Below are 20,545 nucleotides of genomic sequence, written 5' to 3'. Positions count from 1 at the left end.
ATAAGAAGTTTTTTCCATTGTCATTTACTTTGATACTATGGAAATCTCACATTTATTTTAATCAACAACTTATTTAACAGTATTTAAAAGTATCAACAGTATTTAAAAGTAGGATTGTCCTAATTACTTTCAGCCAGTTTTTATTCCAGTGAATCTCACTTTTTCCATGTTTATATCTCATTAGCATCGTCCTGGTGATAATGATTTGAAAAATAGATCTGAGAAATTTTATGTTTTGGGGAGTTAGCCCCTCAGCTGTTCTTCTGAAGCGGATTAAGGGTACTATGCCCATAGAGTTATATTTGTTTAGTGTTTGCAAATAACTTTATTTCTAACAAATATTGCTACTAAATATTTGACATACAAGGTTTATTAGTTTAAAGGTCTTATGCCTAATGCTCCCAGTTTGGACACAATTCATCACTCAGAGGCAGAGGTATTTGACTGATGGTTGAATAAGATTTAACATGTTTGAGGGGGGAAATTCTAGGCACAAAACCCCTAGAGCCAAACGTGGAAACAGTTATGTGAAAGAGGGAAGGAGGCAGAAAAGGGTGCAGACTTTGAGACAGTTTGACAGCCTCCAGCCCTGAGCACCCACGTCATGACTCAGGTCTCTTCAGGATATGGGATTCCCGCAGAAGGAAGTCGTCCACCTCTGGCGTGGATCCTTGCCTGGAAGTGCCCCTCTCACCCTGGCTTCCCAGGGAATCGCAGGGCTGACACACTCCTAGCTCAGGGTGTCCCACAGACAGCCTGAGGTTCAGTGCTGTGAATCCTCTCTTGCGGTGCAAGCCCCATTTCGGAGTCCCACCACGTTGCAGGCCCTTGCTGAGGCTGCCTGCCCTAGCAGGGCCGGAGGATGTGTGAGGATCTCTGCCTTCAGGGGAAGGGCTGAGTCGAACCACAAACTACAGTCGAAGCATGCGCTGATGCCCCACTTTCATTGCTGATCCCTTTCTAACACGTTGCCTGTAATCTCTTTGGGACAGAGGTGTTATCCTTCTAACTGTGGAGCATTTCTGGCCACTGCAGGGTGCTGTGAAAGCATGCTGGTTGTACTTAACCCAGGCTTAAGGTCCCACTGGGGTCCTGATGGTGAAAATGGCCCTTGGGAGCTTCTGTGTGACATGAGCCACCGCTAGCCAGCTGAAGATGACAATTTCTCAATAGGGTAGTGACGGGGAACCAAAACTAAGCGGTGCAGCTGGGGTATGAAGAGTCTCAAGGAAGAATTACTTGGGAATAGCCTACGGAGCAAACTTAATTTACAGAATCTTTTTGGCAAATGGTAAAGAATAGCCATACCTTTGAGAAAACTACATTGTCTGTACACAATATATGACCAGTGAAAGAGGAACAATTTATCAGGTATATTTTTCACTCTGAATCGTTCACCAATCTCTAGCCAAGATCCAGACATCGCAGAGGTTTATTAGTCAGTATATCAGTGCGGTGACTGGCACCCGGTACTTTGGGATCATGTGGACTGTAGAAGACAAATGGAAAATAATTAAAAACATAAATTCCAGCCTCCAGAGACCATGAGACTAATGCTGTTGGCTTGTAGGGCTTTTTCTTTGGCTGACTGATGGTAAAACTCTTCAGGAGCTGAGCAAAGCTTAAACTGAGCCTATTCCAAGGGCTGGGTTGGGGTTCACAAGAAGGAGATTACTCACAGGGCAGCAGATGCACTCTGTTGGCAATTTCAGAAGCAGACACCCTGGATCTGAAGAATCTCTGCTGAAGTTTTAGAGCAGAGGTGTTTAACCTGTGATTTCCCAAACTAAAGAGTCTGTGAAAGATGACCAGGAAAAGCAAGCCTGTTGCCATTAGGTCTGAAGTCACTAAACAGAGATCTGCATCTTTGTAGAGAAACTTCTAGGGATATGTATTAGAAAAGGTTGAAACCACTCTCTGCAGTGTTTAGACCACTGGCCTAGTATCTGAAATACTATTTTCATTCTTGTCTGGTTAAGGATTTCCTTATTGCCTATAGGCAAGAAACCTTTGAACCTGAGGTGTAACATAAAGGGCATGGAGTACCGACTGAACAAATGGTTGTTTAATGCTGCAGTAATGTGGGGCTAGAAGATCAAAATCTAAAATGAACAGATACCTCATAAACATACTCGCTCTCTCCGTGGTGGTAAGAATGAACTCTAGACCAGGACTAAACGCTGTATCTTTCTAATCTAGTTGAGTCGTGGAAGACCAGCCTGTCTCCAAGACTGACCTGGGAATACAGAAATGCATGGGTATGGAGTGTAGGGAGGGGGCAAAGAGTTGCAATTGAGTCATCTCTTACGACATCTCTTTCATCCCATATGACTTGAAGGTTGAAATAACAAAATTAAAAGAGCCCTGGTCAGATCTATTGCACATCATTCTTGCAGATGCCCTTAGTGGACAAGGATAGCCCCAGATGTGAAAGGATAGCCCCAGCACCTAGGTCTGCCTGAGTTGCACATGATTATTCCATTCAAAAATAGAACTAGTCTAAAAAAATGGATCAAAATTTTAAGAAATAACTTCTTAGATCTGGGAATCTATACTTTCCAGAGGAGCTGTGTAAAGCAAAAATACATCCCATTTGGCTCTCACCAAAGTCTGAAATTAATCTTCTAAACAAATGGTTGAAAAAACTAGGCTTTTTCAGAGTTAGCCTGGTTCAGAACATGTCTGACAAACTCTTTTTTTTTCCTCTCCTTTTTTTAAGTTTATTTTTATTTTTAATCAAATAGAAACTTTTCTGGTGTGATCATGTTGAAGCTGAATTCCATGCATTAGCCTCAGGATTCCTATCGATCCTTTTGTAAGGGAAAAGAAATGATTATGATATGCTTGAATGCTGCATGCACTCATGATGTTTGCATTCCTTGGTTGAAGGGGATGCTTGTAACTTGCCTATGGTTGTGTTTATTCAAAAAACAAACAAACAAACAAACAACAAATCCTTATTTATTTTCTAGCTCTTTAATTAGGGCAAAAAAATGCTGGCTGTCATAAACATTCGCTGCAAATAACACAGGAAAGGGCTGTGCTGGAAGATGGCCAAGGTGATAGGATTAATGTTTTGAGCCTCTAAAAGATTATGCTGGAAATAACAACACCTTTTATTTACAACCTGGAGGGCATCTGCACCTACTCAGGCAGGTTAATTCTGCTGTGCGTGGGTGTGCCTCCCCTGGCAAAGCATCTGCTACTGGTGTCTTGCTTCCAGACAGCACCTCCCAGAGCGGACCACCAATAATTCAGCTCTGGAAAGGCCAGCCAGAGCTCCCAGCTCTGCACCTTCTCAGAGCTCCTTTTACAATATCCAGAGAAACTGAAGAGTTATTAAATTATCCCAGGATCCAAACAATTCCCAGAACCGCAATTGCTTCCCCACTCATGTGTTTGTATAAAATTTAACACACTCCAAGTGGGGTTTTTCCAAATCTTTTTCACGTGCAATCCCGGAACCAAATGGAAAAGGTTATGATAAGTTTGAAGTATTTCAAAATTTGGGAAACAGTCTCCCTAATGGTGAGTGATTTGAATTTCCTGCAGCATTTTTGTTCATTCCTTTTATTTTTGTAAGAACTGGGTTCTGGAAACTAGTCGAGTAGTACATGAATATAGGAAGCCAAGACATACTGAAACCATTTAAGAGCCTGTGTTCTATAAATGTAGGTTTTTAAAAGAACATTTAAAATGGGAGTAGTTGTAAGAAATGTTTAAGAAGTTTTTTTTTTTTTTAAAAAAAAAAAGCTGCATGACTTGGCAGTGAGAAAAAAGTACGCTATGAAACATTGCAAAATAGTAGAATAATACCACCAAAAAGACAGTGCTCTTGCAAAATAAGAGCTCTTGGTAGTGAATTACAAATGTTAAATAGGTCAGTCTCATGGTACCCTAGTGAGAGTGATTAGATGCACTAGAATGAATGCTGAAGTAGATGCACTTAAGGAGGAAGTGCTCAGAGGAATTTGGCCCCACAAGTGGATCACGCGGAGGATGGTTTGTGCCTTTCAGTGCTTCGGGTCTGCCATGGAGACCCAGGCATCTCCACGTACCTGAGGCTCAAGGAGTTACAAACGCCGAGCAGTTGGCTAATTAATTTGTCCTCTCCAAGACAGCTCGAGGATCACGGCTGGTGCAAGGCTGCCTCCGTATCTCTTGTCATCAGCTGAGCCTAACACGGGCAGGCCACAGCTCAGAAGCTGAGCAGATTGGCGACTTGCCGTTGCTTTGGGATATTTGGGCGGAGGCATGGTGCCTTCTACAGCACTGAAACGCATGTGCCTGTCCAGGCACTGCCAAGCTGCATTTTGGAGCCATGGAGGGAGATTAGAGAAAATAGGAAGCCTACTGCTGTGGAAGAGGTTGGGCTTAAGGTCTCTGGAGCTGATCTGTGCCTTATATTTTCCTGTTCCTGAAACATAAACATGCTTTATGTAAAGTCTGCAGGAGCTGTTGTCAGGCAGTTATGCTCAGCACCTGGAAACGTGCTTCTTCCCTACTTCTACTAAGTGACTGCGTTATTGCATTTGGAGAAATAAAAGTGGGTTTTGCTCAGTGTCTCATTATCTATGCCAGAATTTCTTATGCTTAGTTATTACCCTCATTTAGTAACATATGTATAGAGAAGCTAAATGCTTTTTTGCAGCATAAATATGCCTTCCACAGTATGAATTAATACAGTGATTCAAGTGGCATTAAAATGAAATGCTGTTTTGAGCCACTACATGCTTTTGTAAAAGACTGTGACAAAAATAATCCTGTACAAATTGCTCAGGGGATTACACCTGTGCTGAAGTGGAAGCTTTCCTTGGCACAGTGGGTCCAGGTGCCTGTGCCCTGGGGCAGCGGCTGTTGTGCTATGACGCAGGTGGCCCCAGTGGCCTGCTGCTGCTGCAGGCTGGTCTGCGAGTGCTGGCTTTGCACCACTGGGCTGCTTCAGGAGCTGCTATGTCTGCTTTGTAGTGTTTGCACTGACCTGTATTTCACCTGCAGAACTGCTCAATCAGTTAGTCACAATGACGCAGAAGAAATGGGTTTCTGTATTTTTGATACATAACATCCAGTAATCATCCATCTTTAGGACTACTTGCAAAAATAAATAGTTAAAATTCAAAAAATTACAGGCATCGCCAGATTTCAGGTAGCTTTAACAGCTGTTCTTCCTTCCAAGTAAGTCAGAAAATATACTTTTCCCCTGTAGAAACTCATCTATGCCTTTAATGCCTGTGAGGGCTTCGGAGAGAGTAGTCCCCAGGACATTGCAGCCGACTGCTTCAGCTGGGCACGGACTGCCCAGTGCAGAGGAAGCAGGAGAGCACGTTCTCCACAGGCTGTCCCCAGACCTGTCCCATATTGCAGCTCAAACCCACCGTGAAATCCGCCTGCAGACTGGGTGAAAGTTCATGCTAAATTTAATTGTCTTTACAGCGCTACGTTATACGAATTAGTCGGTAAAAATCAGTAAATGATGTTATGCAGGCAGCTGGAGTAACGAAGTGCTTCTCTTCCTTTGCACACTGGTGATCTTAATATGGAAATAACATTTTCCATGGCTTCCTGTTGGCTGCGTACAGGGACTGCCTGCGTGTGGGATGGGGGTCTGTGTCGCTGGTTTTTGGCCAGAAAATCCTCGCTTTCAGAGGACAGCAGCCTGAGGGGAGAGTGTGAGTAGGGTTTTCTTCATGTAAGATGACAGTAGGTTTTCCAGCGTTTCTTAGGCCTATTTGATTGCCCTGTGCTTTGTGTAGGGAGTGGGACTAGGATAACAAAATGGTCTCTATGGGCTAGTCCCTGACTGGAGTCCTGAAGCCAATTTTAAATATGATATGGATGTTACCAGGAATAGATCCTCTCCTAGGGAATGAATGTCAGTACTCATCGGAGCCTCTCCAGCAAACAGACCGGGAGTTTTCATTTCACAAGCTATTCTACCTGGAATCGGCACCGCTTACACTCCTGCGTTCAGACACCATTTGCCCAGAAACGTATGTATTTAACACGAGAAGTGTTAGGGGACAGTTCCCTGTATGGCTACTGGATATAATGAGAAATGTTAATGTGCAAGTGAGCTGACCAGTCAGCTGCAGAGACGTGCGCTCTTGTCTGCGAGTTAGACAGCTGGGAAACAGCAGCTCTGGACCAGGCATTGGAGAAAGACACAGCTATCTAGCAAGCTTCTGAAAATAACATTGCTCCATGAACCTGCTTCATCCTTTAGGACTCTTGTGACGTACGACGATGATTTTAGCTTTAATTATATATCCTATCATATGGTTTATTTGAGAGAGGGAGTAGCTGCCCCATACCACACCACCCTCACTAAATCCAGTACATCCTGTTCTATTCTTTAATCTTTTCAAGGTGAGGTCACACTTTTTTTTAAAATTGCCTTCTAGCTGTGAGAGTTACAGCTTTGGATTTTGCCTTGTCTGCTTCCAAGAGGAATTCCCCCCTTCATGTCAGTGCAGCTCCCCTCGTCTGCACCATCCTCTGTTCCAGCAGCCCCTGTGAGTAGGGTAGCAGGCAGGGCACCTGCCCTCATCTGTAGGCGCAGTTCTCTCTCTTTCTCTTCTCTACTGTGACCTGTTGAGCATAAAGCCTACTGCTGTTGAGCATAAAGCCTACTGAAGGCTGTGGAGCAACAATTTAGATTGTTTCTGTTGCCAGACCTCAGTGTTGTATTCACAAATGGCTCATTTCCTCTGCTCTAACGTGGAGCAAAATACACTGGGAGCTACAGGGGAAGACATCTAATATGGCATGAGTCCTTTTACATCATGGACAAGAACATCAGCAGGATGGTGAGAAGCTTTCTGCAAGTGGACAAGCACCGGATGGCTCTCCTTTGTGTAGAGATGAAACTGCCAGGAGTTGAAATGGTTACAGAACTCCCTTGGTCCGGCTTCATCAAGAGCCGCGCTCTGCAGCTCACGCTGAGCGGTTTCTTCCACATGAATCATCTCATGGAAACCGAAGGGGCTGCTCTGGCATTGAATTCTGTGCAGCAAGCTTGATTCAGTAATTAACTCTCATGATTTGTGCTGAGAAAATATTTCAGTGTTGAATAACAAAGAGGAAGAATATTTTAATTTACAAGAAACATTGAACACTTGGCTGGCAGTAACTGTAGGATGCGATCCAAAACCATTTAATGTCTATTGTTATCTTTCTGTTCACTTCAGTAGAGCTGACTTTCGGGGGCTTCATTATGATTCGTCCTTATTAGTCAAGTTTAGTATGGCAGTGCCTAAGGGCTAGCCGAGGATGGCTCTCCCTTGTTGCACAGGCACAAGATAAGCCATCTGGGCAGCAGAGAGCTTGCAGGCTGAACAGAGAAGACACGAGAATGCATCAAGAGAGCCAGCAACCATTGCATGCAGTTGCTGTTTGGGAAGGGGAACAAAGGAGGGAGGGGAAAATTAGAAGCTTGGTGCAGCACACGAGAGCCTCCTATGGAATAGGAGAGGTGGCAAAAGAAGAAATTTGTAAGTGCTGAGATTCCAACGTGATGGCTTGCTCGTGGTTTGTCTTTGCAGGTGCTCGCTGATTCCCATTGTGTGGATCTTTCCCAGACACTGAGCATGCATTCAGATAACCTCTGTGTGGTCTCTGCAGAACAAGTTAACTGATGCTGATTTCATCTAAGCATCTGATGCTGATTTCACCAGCTTTAAAAGGTTTATATGCATCCAAGCTAAGCATGTGCCAAGTGCTGTGCTAGTCTGGTGTCTGTCGGCTGCACCATACATGAACTAGGAAGGGCATCAGGAGAGTTTTGTACTGACTAGGCTCTGGGAAGAGACACAGTGGTTGTAATTTCTGTAGCCGGTCTGGAATATACCACAAATACCAGATTCATCTCATTTGAAAGATTTGAATTAAATCTGTTTACTGTAATGGAGCCTCCCACAACTCCCTGCCTTCTTTTTTGTTTCCTGGTAGATTTTCATTTGGGGAAGTTGCAGTGCAAATGTCGTCTTTGTGCTGTACTGAATCACGATACTGCTATATGGGTGAATTTTTTGTATTATTATTAAAAAGGAAAGCCACATGATCATTAGCTTTCCCTCCTTGCTTCCTTAGATTCCCTTAAATGCAATCCTGTTTAGATTTTAACCTAAAAACTTATAACTTTCCTGCTTCTTACCCTTTCAGTTTCTTCGAATGCAATGACTCAGCAGCTACAGGATGAATTTGACAGTAGCGTGGAGAATGCAGAAGCTTGGATGAAGGCCATCCAAGAGAGACTGAGGATCAATGACAACACCAAGGGACCTCGATCTGCCCTAGAAGCCAGACTAAGAGAGACAGAGGTAAGGGAAGAGTGATGTAATGGGTCAGAGATGCTAACAGTTGCAATTATTGCTGTGAGCTCTGGAGTTTTCTGTTAAGGAACTCTCAGCTACCCATGGCTGATGGAACATCGTTCCTGTGTGGACAGGCTTCTTATTTTCCATCTGCAAAATGTTTACAGCCGTTGTAGAAAAAGAGGAGAGCAATCTGTTATCACAGGCTTCCAAGCTTTTCAGATTATTTCAGAAGATGAGCGGCAGGTTTGGCAGGTTAAAATGTCTGTGCACTTCTGTGTGCATGCTGAAAAGACGACTGAGTGGCTGCTTGCAAAAGTTGGGTATCATACAGGAGAACTGGATGATATCAGTGTTCCATCTCCTCCAGGACTCTAACACTGGTAGAGAAAGATTGCAGGTGTCCTAGTAATGGCGGTTCCAGAGTAATCTACTTGTCCTTTTCCATAAGACCTGGTAATAAGAGGCTTTACAGCTCCCCTTCATAATCCATCTAATGAAAAGGCAAATGTTTTCATTTTTTCTGTTCTGGCTTAATCTCTTGTATAACTCCCTCACAGATATCCCATTGCAGATTGTGCCAGCTCTCTTACTGTGATTTTGCATTCATTAACTTCAGTTTCATTAGATGTTATCTTGTTCTTATAATCTCAAAAAATGAAACACTCCTGTTTGTCCCATCAATAGCATTCATGATTAGAGGGAGTGGTGGCATTTCTGTGATTAACACTGAAACTATTTTTGTACTTGTATTACCTTCAGTTCTAACTAGTCTGTTCTTTAAATCAATCAGCCAAATCTTTTCCATCGTTATTTACCCAACAGTATTTGGTTTTGTATCTACTAATGTTTGGACAGCCTCTTCTGAAGTTTAACAGCTCTAAGGAAACCTTGCAGGCTTACACAGAGAGCGAGATACTTTACGCAATGGCATAGCAATGTCGTTGGTCTTTTTCCCTAACTGTGGCTCACTGAAGGCTGGATCTTGCTTCTGGCCTAATTTAGAGACTCTTCATGGAGTGATGGATGATGGCTAGATTTATATGTCAGTCATGAGAATCTGAAGTATTTCCTCATGGGCTATGGATTTATTTCTGCCTTTAAATAATTTTCATTCTTTCCTTTTGTCTGGGAAACTGACACCTACAGTCTCCAGGAATATGCGGGAAGCACAGGAACTTGAGTAAGGAGAGTGGTAGTCTGGCAAAGGGGGTGCAGTCATGGCAGAGATGTAAGGCTTAGACGTTTGTGGTGATTTAATATGGCTGAACTGAATCCTGTTGACTTCTGTGTGATGTGGAAGTTTGTAACCTGCACAAAATCAAGTTATGTTAATTCAGACTTCAGAAACTCGTCATTCTAAAGACAAACAAGTGTCTATTCTCTCTTTGTGTGTACGTTAGCCACCTCCTGCTCTCTCATCCTGCCTTCCTGGTGGGCTTGGCTTGCCTGTCTCCTCACGATGTGCTCACCGCTTCACCTATTGGCTGTTTTTAAATCCTGTCATCATTTTTCAGTTCCTTTTTTGCATCTGGCTTGCATTTTTTTTTCATGCTTCCTTCCTGTGGTTTACTTTCTGTTAATTTATTAATGAAAATGTCAGCCAACGATAGCAATCATTTAAACAGATTTGAAAAATGCCTGTACAGCCACTGCTTTCTCTCTGGCTGTTGTTTGCTTTCACTTCAAGTGCTGGAAAAATGTCAGGCTTTGAACACAGCTTTCCTCTAAATTTTTCCTGTTGGGTGAGAGATGTGGCTTTTATTTTCTTTTCCTAGCCTACCCTTTGACCTGCTTTCTTGGATTATTTTAATCACATGGTTGGTTGAAACACCTGCTCGTAAGTAACATGCAGATGTGCCATGGTCATGCAAGAAGAGCAGTCTTTTCCCAGAATGTGAGACTGGAAGTTCAAAGGCCTGTGATTTGGTCTCACCTTTGCAATAACTGACTTGGTTTATTTTTTTTTCCTTTGAACAAATCCCATGGCCTTATCTTTCCAAAAGTAGCTGCTAAGTTTGAACCTCTCCATATTTTCAAAACAGAAGCCTTTTCCTTCAAACTGGAGAGCCTGCAGCGTGCCAGGAGTTTGTGGAAGAACAGCAGGAAAAGCCAATCCAATGGTATCAGAGGATTGGATAAAATAGTGCTAAAAGCTGGCATCCAAGTTTGGACATAGTTATTCTGCAATATTGTACACAAGTTGTGCTAATTTTCTGTGTTCAGGTAAAGAAAGAGAGTTTGTTTCAGATTAGATGGCTTAACTTTCAATTCTTGGCTTTCTGATTTGTACAAGATACATTTTTTCAGCAATTCATAACTTAGCAATTTAGGGTCAAAGCAAAATTTGGCAGCAGACAGGAAATTCCACTAGTTAGCTTCTCTTGGTTTGTTTTCTGAGCCAAACTTTATTTGCAATAGGAGGCCTTTTGAATACACTTCATGATGTCTTATAGTACAGCTTAGAATGGAGATGTGGAGATTGCTACTTTTTAGCTAACAAAATGTTTTTCAATTCCTACATGGTTTTCAATTCAATTCAGTCCTTTAGGATGGTTAAGAAAAAACAAATCTGAAGAAAATTTCTTACTTTCCACTCAGGAAAAACTTTGCAGCAGGGACTATAGGATTCCTAGAAAAAGCAAAAGTTAAATTTCATCAATTATGCTTGCTTTCTTTTCAAATTTTCAGTCTCATTTGTTTTTCTCACAGAAAATATGTGCTCTGGAACCAGAAGGCAGCTTGAAAATGGACTTGATTCTTGTGAAGGCAGATGCTGCTCTTCGTAGCATCAGTGAGGATAAGAAGCGCGAAGTATTATCTAAATTGAGACACATTAAAGCCTTGTGGGAAGAGACAGCCATATACATCACTCACTGTCACAGGTAAGACGAGTGTACTCTGCACAAGGCTGCTTTTTGGGTTGAAGCAAGTTATTTCATCCAGTGCTTTTGTAAAGTGATTCTGCCCCTGTCTTCTGCCTGGATTGCAGGTAGCAGTCACTGCTAATCCTAATCGCTGCTAATCCACGAGCATTTGGGGGTTTGGAGGGAAGTAGTGGGGAGAGAGTTAGTGGAAACTCAGCTCACTCTCCCTTCATAGCCAGCCCATCTCACGGACTTGGACAATGAATTTTGCCAGGCATAGATACCTTCCTTGTACTTGTATTTCCCCACGGAGTAGGGAGGACCTGGAAAGTAAATTGTGACCTTCTGAAATCAGAACATCTTAAAGGACAAGGCTCTCAGCATTTTTTCTTTGAATGCCTTTTGAGCTTGCCAGTTTCCACTGGTCCCACCATGATTTCATTTAACTCATCTCTCTTGCTCTCCCCAACAGCCGCATTGAATGGGTCTGGCTGCACTGGAGTGAGTACCTGAAAGCCCAGGATGAGTTTTACGCATGGATTCACAACATGAGGGTGACCTTGGAGCCTGACATTGAGTTGCAGCTTGGCTTAAAGGAGAAGCAGTGGCAGCTGAGCCACGCTCAGGTTCTACTGAATGATGTCTTAAATCAGTCAGTCTTGCTGGAGAGGCTGCTGGAAGAAGCTGCTTCCTTGTTCAACAGGATAGGTGATCCCAGCGTTGATGAGGATGTTCAGAAGAAAATGAGGGTGGAATATGAAGGAATCAGGGAAGAAGCTCAGGTACACCTATTAACAACGGGAGGTGTTCAGATTTCATCAATATGCAGTATCATTTACTATCTGTTTCTTGACTGGTGGGCTTACCTGGTAGGACTGCAAAAAGAAGCAGAGCTGAGGATCCCTTTTGTTTCAGTCAGTGGGCTGGTTGTAACAGTCATCATGTCCCAAAATAAGCTGTTAATTGGGATGCTCTCATGCTGTACCTTATAGTATGTTGTTGTAAAGTGATTGTAAGCTGCTTGCTGTGATCTGGTCAACACTGGTTTAGGTTTATGTAAAGTTTGAATTGCTCCTCATCTCTTGGGGCATTTTTGGGGCATCACTGATCTTTTTGCCTGGTACAAAGTATGCATTCACAGGGCCAGGGAATATCACGAGCTTGAGCACTACTTGGTGGTTGTTGAATTGGTTTCAGATCCAGAGCTGCACTCTCTACCTGTAGAACTGGGAAACACTGAGATGGAGTCAGCTGCAGCCCGACACTGAACTCAGCTGGCCAGTCCCAGGATCTGAGCTCCACTAAACACAAATACTAATTTGTGCTTGATGCTAATCTTCCAGCTTAACCAGTTATTAGGCTGGTATAAGATGCTGTAATTCATCTTTCAGTGCCAGTGATTTCCTTTGACCCTGTTCCTGGGTAAAGAAACTAGGATAAAGACAGGATTGGACCATGTGGCACGGCTAAGGGGCAAAGACTTGCACGTGGACAGAAGAGTTCAGTTGCTTCCTAACTCATATCAATAGAAATACTCAAAAGAATATTTGAAATATAAACTCATATAGCATATAGAGCTTCTTAAAATCTAATTTGCGCCTCATAGTTGCTTCCAACAAACCCATGGGCTGGATTTAAGTGATGCAAATACAGATAATTTCCATCTCATTTGCTCTATCTGGCCCTGACATAGTATTGCCTTCTATTTGTTCCCACATCACAACCCAGCCCAGAGCTGGAGCAATGTACGCTATCCCTCCCTGGGTGCTGTTGTAACAAAGGTTAGTTTTGGATCACTCTGGAAGAACAACATTGGGGTGCTCACACCATTTACTCTGCTTGCTCTATAGATACTTTTTCTGTTTAAAAAATTAAAAACAGGAAAAAAAAAGAAAAAAGAAAAAACAGCTGGCAAGTCTTTCTAGAAAACAGAGTATTAAGAAATTTTGTATCTGCAGCTGCTGCAGAGAGGCTGTAAAACCACCAACAGACTTGCAACTCAATGTTGATTATTTATATTTAAAGGTCTGTCTCTTCATTATGAGGCAATTGGTTTTATGAATAAGAAGGTTTCTTGGAATTCAGGTGTTCTCTATCTAGATTGCCATTTAAAATTCTCATTCAGTCCCTCCTAACCAAGATTTGTGTTTGGCTTGGAAGCAGGAGACAGTCATTAGACATTTTAATAAGGCTGTTCTTTCAAACAAGTGATTTGAGTACTCAAAGCCTGAATGTGACCTCTCTGAGACTGGTTTTACATAGTGTAATTTCTCTGACTGACTTGGAAACATGCTGGTGTAAATGAGATCAGGAAGTGTCTCACAGTACATAAAATATGTTTTTATGTCTCCAGCCAGAAAAAAGCTTTTCTTTGGCATTGGTTACAAATACCACATTTCACAGAAAGATGGGGTGAGAAAATCCAGCTAAAAATCCCTTTCAGGAGGTATGAAATAAAGAAAGGGGTTGGGAAGACTCGGATTTTGCAGCTGAGGTAAATGTGGAGTTCATTAGGTAATGCCAAGATTAAAGGCACGTTGGAAAGCAGAACAATAGTTAAGGAAGCCCTGCCACCTCTTCCACCAGGAGAGAGGAATGAATGAAAGAGATGCAGGAGTTGTAAGGGGATTGTTTCAGCCCCTCACATGATGAGAGGCCAGGCTAAATGTGAATTGCAGATGCCAGCTGAATGCCTGAGCTGCCTGCCACAGGAGGAATCCTGGGATCTGTAGATTACACTTGTGTTGAAGAGCATTTTTAGATCTCGTGCAGTTGTCCAGCCCTATCGAATACAAGCTCTTGGACAGAGATTATTAAACAGTTTAATGGTTTTCTTGTGACATTGCTTTGCTTCTCTGGTATGAGTAAACATTTTTTTTTTTTTCCTCCTTGTAGTGCTAACTTGTGCCCTTATTTCCAAATTTTAGAACGTCATCATTTTCTTTTAATTACATCAACAGGGATATTTTTAGATATGGCAGCCATTCCCTAAGTGCTTTCCCTTGCCCGATAAAATATCAATATGCAGATGTAGATGGTTGTGGGATTTAGCATAAATTATGACTGAAGATGATAAGAAAAGGTAGTTAGTCAAATATATCAAATATGTCTGAACACACTGCTTTTTATCCATGTTGTCTCTTTTAACTCAAGCCTAGATATTTATAATGCCAGCTCTCTTGTACCTCAGAGCTACTAAGACTGAAAGCAGCAGGAGAGGCTACAGGAGCTTTCTGTACTCAGTTTGGGAGAGGGATTTAGAGCAGGAACTTCCTTTATATGCTCTAAATTGCCTTCCAGAGGAGGCTTGGTTGCCTTTGCTGGCTGTAAGGGGACCTTAGGGGAAAGTGTTTCCTATGGCTCCGTCCACCCTCTGTGAATACCCAGGGCTGAGCGGATCCTGCCCAGACACATTTCTTCCTCTTGCAGCCCATGGTGGACCCATTCTCTTCCTGCCATGCTCTCATTCTTTCCAGGGCCAAGTCCTTGCTGAATATATCTCCTCACGTTAACCAAGTATGTGGAGATGGAGTTTAACGCTGCCCTACTCCCCAAACAGCTAATCTAACAGAAGCAAGTGATGTTAGTTTTCCCATCATTTTCCCCATTATTTACCTGCCTAACATCTTGGTAGGGGGACCTCAGCCAGTTTTTGTTAGCCTTTTGCTTGACAGCTAGCACAGTCTGTCCACGTATGTGTCATCTCTTCCTTATGGACCGTGCACTCCTTTGTTTTGACTGAATAGCCTATGCCAGGGTGGGTCATTTCTACTTCCCTTTTAACCCTCTATATGTTATCACCAGGCCTTTGAGTTTAATAATAGCTCTGCTTTGTTATTCTGGTTCATTCCCTTTGGGGCTTCTATCTACATTAGCCTAATTCCCTGGAAACAATAAACTTGGGCTCACGTACTTCAGTTTGATGTTTGGACCCAACACACCACTATAAGGATTGCACTCCTCAGGTGCCTAACTCAGGCCAAAGTTTAACCTCCATGCACCTCTGCAGACTTGAGAATCAAGGCAAGGGGACACAGCAAACGGGTGCAGAGTTTTGCTGGATACATCTCAGCCACAGAAGTCTGTAGTCATAATTCTGCTTTTTGGTCTGTCACCCACACCTGTGCTTGCATAAGTCAGCAGAGGTGAGAAGTCAGCGTGGAAAAGAGAGAGCTGTGCTGCCACCTGCAGAGTGGCAGCTTTGTGCTGCGCCGTGGCCGTAACCTGTCCCAAGGTTAAGGGCGAAGGCCCAGTGGGACCACCACTCCGAATTCCGTATTACACAAAATGAAACTCACCCTACTGTCAATGACAGCACAGCTTGTCAAGGGTGCTGCTACAAGCACCAAGTGTATTCCACAGAGGGCTTTTTTTTTCCCCATAGCGTAACACAATTGCGTTTCACGCCAACTGCTGAAGGGCAAGAAAAAATCAATCTGATTTGTAGGAAATAGTACTTGGTTGGATATTATATTAGTGAAACAACAGAACAAGATTGCTTATGATTCATGTAAAATATCCTTCGGCAAACACAAAACCTCAGCTGACAAGGAAGGATAGACTGAGCGATGTGATTCTGCCCTGTGAGTGGTGCCAGGCTGGATCAGTGGGGAGCAACTCCTGAAGTGCAGGCCCCACTAAGTTCGGGGATTATTGTTTTCTGGATACATGGAGAAAATCAAGCCTGCTTCCCATAGACTTAATTTTTCTTCCAGGCTCTGCACTAGCACCAGAGCATGGTTTGTGATCTGCAAACAGTGGGGGAAAATAAATAAATAAATAAATAAATAATATTGTTATATTATATTATTATATTCCTGGGCTACATGATTTCTAGGATTATTTTGAAGGTGATGGACACTTTCTTTGCAGCCTGTTTAAATAATGATCACTGAAATAATTTGTGTGCCTATAGCACAATTTCTCTTATTCTCATTTTGACAGATCAATAAAGTTAATGTGTTGTGTGCTCACCTTTATTTTTAACTGGCATGAGGATCATTTCTGCTTGTCCCCCAAAGTCCAAACTAGAAATGGACTTCTGTCTCTTCTCTTTTTCTAATGAGAGAATCGGAAGTTTTGGAAAGGGGAGGCTAGGAGATCACCAGAGAAGACCTTGCAGTTTGTCTGCGGGGGGACAAGGCACTGAGACCCTGCAGGACAACTGGGACAAGCCTTTATGCACCCTCGTGTCCTGCTTTTTGAGATGAACCATGAATTCCTCTGCAGGCCAAGTGCTATCGGGGTTCATGGAAAGGGGCTCTTGTTTATAAATTCTGCGTTACAGTTTAAAGGAAAAAGAGCCAGATAAGCACCGTCCTCACTGCTTCTGATGTCTCTTGTTACAGAGTAGAGTGAAACTGCTTGAAAAGATAACCAACGAGCACGAGCGGTACAGCACTAACGTCAACCAGTTTCAATCGTGGCTGAATGGTGTGACAGAAAGATTAAACTGCTGCATTGGGGAAGCAACCAAGTCTTCAGCAGAGGACAAGCTAAAGGCACTGAAGGTCCTTAAATGAAATAGTTCTGACAATGAAGCAGGACTGTGTGTTCTCCATACCTTTATATGTTTCTCAAACCACAAGGATGTACTTAAGAATAGAATTACACAAACAAAATAAGGTGGTAGTTGTTGTAATGTTGGTGAAGAGTTATTGCAGGTCTGAAAATCATTAGTATATATGGTTCTCCTGATGGTATCAGGAGTTGCAGGCTGGTTTTTTTTTGTTTGTTTGTTTGTTTGTTTTTTGTTTTGTGGTCGTGTTTGTTGTTTTGTTTTGTTTTCCTTAAATCCAGCTCTTCCACAATTATGTGATTCTTTGAGCAGCTTGCCCTTTTAAACTTTTAAGTGAAATTATATTTGGTAAATATGTTCCAAATAGAGCCTGAGGGCACACAGGTCTTGAGCGTTTAGAGCTGGTGATAAAAACAACAGTTTTGAGAACAGTTTTTAATATTTTAATACCACGGCTTAAACTGTTCAGCTTTAAATCTCATAGATATTTTTTGCCTGCAGCTCCTGTTTTCTCCATCAGGGACCTCAGATGACAAGCACTTCTGAAAATCAAGCCAATATTTTCAGAATTATGGCAGGTAGTATTACTCAGAAGGCAGTCAGATGACCAACCCGGGCTTCTGGTCTCTTGAAAAAAAGCATACCAAACTTGAAATAAGAAGTGAAGAAGAAAATATGTACAACTAGGAGAAGTGGTCTAGTTTTCCTACTGCTTTTACCTTTTCCCTAGTTTCCAATTCCTACAGCTAATGTTTATGTAACTTCTTTCTGCAGGAAATTACCAAAGCCATCAAGAGTGGTGGGAAGAAATGGAAAAACCTTGAAAATCAATGTGCAGAGGTGATTCAGAATACCTCCCCATTGGGAGCTGAGAGAATGAAGGATGAACTCGAAGAGCTGAAAAAAGCCTTGGAGAAGTTGAAACTGCTGAGCAGTGAGGAGGAGGAAAGATTGCTCAAGATCCAACAGTCAGAAAGTGCCTACAAGTCCCAAGCCAGACAATTAGAAGCAGATATCCAGGAATTCAAAAGAGACCTAGAGAAACTAGAAAATGAACTGAACACTGGGGAAAGGGAAAAGACTGAAGATGAGTTTGTAGCTCAGTGGAGAAAATGCAATGTAAGTTGCTGTCCTTCGAATGCTTAACAACAGAAGGTATCAAATGCAGTCATAGATTGAACACACACAGTCACATCCAGCTGCCTGTGCCATTGTTTACAGGTGATAAGGAAAGAGTAGTAGTGTATATGAAACAGACTGACAAAAGTGTGAATACCAACCATGGAATCAACTACCCTAACCTTTATCTCAGTCTTCACAGTGGGGAGGAGGACTGGAAGATGATTTGGAGTTTTGCATTTTGAGTTCATAGGGAAAATATGCAAAAGGAGAACAATACAGAACAAACAACACAATTTGCTCTACTTATAAAGAAGTAGGAAAAATAATGCCTCACTGCATATACAAATATATACATTCGTTCATATACATACAAATGTGTCCCTACAAGTACACATACTTTGGGGGTTTTTGGAAGGCCATTTTTATGTTATATCCTTCATCTGTGTAAGCTGGGTACATGTATTCCCCTACCATCAAACACATCTATTTTTTAAAATAAATCCTACATTTGTAATAATCCAGTATTTACAGCAAAATCAATCTGTTGGAAAAAGGAGTGCAAAAAGTTATTTGCACATAAAGTACATAAGAATCTTTACCAGTCATTTCCTCTTAAAAGGTTGGTTTTGCATGTATCATCTCTTTCCAAAATACTTTCCGTAGCTATTCATATGTCTAGAAGTCAGCAGGACTAGATGGGGAAAATTATACATAAAAAAAAAAAATCCACTAAATACAGATCAGTTTGATCCAATTACAGCTACATTTTTTTGTTGTTTTAGTTTCCTTACATCAGCATAGAATTAAGCTCTATATTTATGGATGTTTCAGAAAGATCTGTTCCTGCAAACAGAGGTGGTTAAGATTATTCCAGATATGCATCTTGTTATATAGTGCAATCAGTGAACTGAAACTGGGTCTAGCTGTGATTCACTGTTCAAACAGCAAACCCTGCAGATCAGATCCCAGAGGGTAGGCAGTGGGGCAGAGAGTGAGGAGAGCAGAGAGCACCTGCAGGAACAAAACAGTTCCTGAGAATATTTTTTACTTTATCAAATTTCATATTCATTACAGCCAGGAATAAAGGCATCAGAAGGGGGAGTTTTGGTTAGCAATGTGAATACCTTGAGAGGCAGCCTTAGCACTTCATTTCATGTTCCAGACAGTACATATGGTGTGACCTGTTTGTTATTTTTGTGATTAAGGCAACAAGAGCAGTTCTGGCTGCAGAAGAGTCGAAGATTGAGAGGCTGAAGGCTCAGCTTAAGGATCTGCTACAGTTTTCCCAAGATGTGCAGCCACACGCTGAGAGTGTTGTCTCTGCCATACGGGACTATCAAAGGTAGAGAGAAGTCTGACTCTGGAGGGGGGGAGCAATCTCTCAGGCATTGAAGGGATTGAGAGGAGCCTAGTAAAAAAGAAAGAAGCCATATAATTGTAGGTGACAGGTGGAAAAAAAGTGGTTTTTTTTTTCCTTTTTTTTTCTTTTTTCTTTTTTTCCTAATTACATCTGCCTCCACATTTCAGTAAGCCTGTAATTTTAGCCATTTGCTAGGAGTTGTAGGTTTCTGGAAGTTTTCAGGCAGTGATCTTGTGTCATTGATGTTGTATACGGTTCGAAGAAAATTAGATTGTTGGCAGCTAATTTGATCTTCTTAGTCTTGTATAATAATAATTCATGTACTTTGCTTGCCTTTCATGACAGCAACTAGAAAATCAGGACAGGAGCTGTAGTAGTAAACGGTTCAGAAGAATTATGGCCCTTCCTTTTTGAGTCTGCTGTGATGACTCATCGGCCTTAGCAATTACTTGGCAGAGTTTATTCCCCTTCTCCTGGCTGCATGCATGCATGATTCCTGTTTTCAACTTGCCTTGGTTTGGAAACTCTGAAAGTTTAGCCTCTCCCTAGACTTCAGTGTTTCCGTTTCCAGGCTGCCTGGAATCAGGAAGTAAAGAAGCTGCAGCAAATTTTGCAAACTAGAAGAAAGGATCATTTTTTTGAGGGAAAAGAAAGGTCAGTTTTTGTCGTTTCGTGGTATTTTTTAACTGTATACAAGCTTATTTTCCTCTGTCCAGTGCAGAGTATGCTGCCTAGCTGGGAGGGTTATGGAAAAGGATTTCAGTTTAAAAACTAGCAAGTAGATGATGTCAAAAAAAAAAAGCAGAGAAAGCAGAACTTGCGTCTGAGTAGAAAATGGCAGCTGCTCTTTCTCCAGCTTCTTTCCAAAGCTTCTTCGCAAAGTCTGGCAGCTTCACGCTGAGCCTGGCAGGGGCAGCAGAGCAAATGGCAAGGGACATGTAATGTCAGTGCTTTCCTTTTGCGGAGCTTTCAGCTTCTGCAAACTTGTCTTTGTTTAGCTTTGTGACGTCCCGGTGACACGAGTAAGATTATTCTCTCTGATTTTATGGACAGGCAGAATTAATCATGATTACCTTGGAAGCCTGTGGCATTGTTCTTGACTACTTATCCCGTGAATTCTCGGGATACGGTTCCCATATGCACACGCAGTTGGGGCTGCATTCTGCCATGTCAAACAGGACTCAGAAAACTGGGAAGTCAGGAAAGCTTAGAAAAACAGGAGGCAGCTGCATGGGGTGTGTCTCTGCTAGGCCTTGTTACTCAGCTGTATCTTGGATAAGCCTTTGTAAGAGAAGCCTGGATACTAAATAAATGTGTGCCGATTTAGTTTTATATATATACGCACATACACGCACACAGAGGTAGG

General features: G+C 42.2%; 1 protein-coding gene across 8 annotated transcripts in view; it reads left to right on the top strand.

Annotated features, from left to right (window-relative positions):
• SYNE3 (spectrin repeat containing nuclear envelope family member 3) overlaps positions 1 to 20,545 on the top strand; it is a 66,050-nt gene that overhangs the window by 13,385 nt on the left and 32,120 nt on the right. For 5 of the 8 annotated variants that reach the window (XM_066998302.1, XM_066998301.1, XM_048070364.2 and 2 more), the window contains exons 2-7: positions 8,161 to 8,318; positions 11,025 to 11,197; positions 11,652 to 11,961; positions 16,528 to 16,689; positions 17,472 to 17,816; positions 19,025 to 19,161. In XM_066998302.1, the coding sequence (XP_066854403.1) occupies positions 8,175 to 8,318; positions 11,025 to 11,197; positions 11,652 to 11,961; positions 16,528 to 16,689; positions 17,472 to 17,816; positions 19,025 to 19,161 (1,271 nt within the window). In that variant the 5' untranslated portion in view covers positions 8,161 to 8,174. Of the gene's footprint in view, positions 1 to 7,661; positions 7,683 to 8,160; positions 8,319 to 11,024; positions 11,198 to 11,651; positions 11,962 to 16,527; positions 16,690 to 17,471; positions 17,817 to 19,024; positions 19,162 to 20,545 lie in introns of those variants that run through there. The other 3 variants (XM_048070363.2, XM_048070362.2, XM_048070365.2) reach the window with 1 other exon arrangement.

This window comes from Anser cygnoides, chromosome 5 (genome assembly GCF_040182565.1).
Source record: "Anser cygnoides isolate HZ-2024a breed goose chromosome 5, Taihu_goose_T2T_genome, whole genome shotgun sequence".
Taxonomy (NCBI): Eukaryota; Metazoa; Chordata; class Aves; order Anseriformes; family Anatidae; genus Anser; species Anser cygnoides.
The sequence above is the reverse complement of the archived record's forward strand: the minus strand, read 5'-3'. Positions and strand labels throughout refer to the sequence as shown.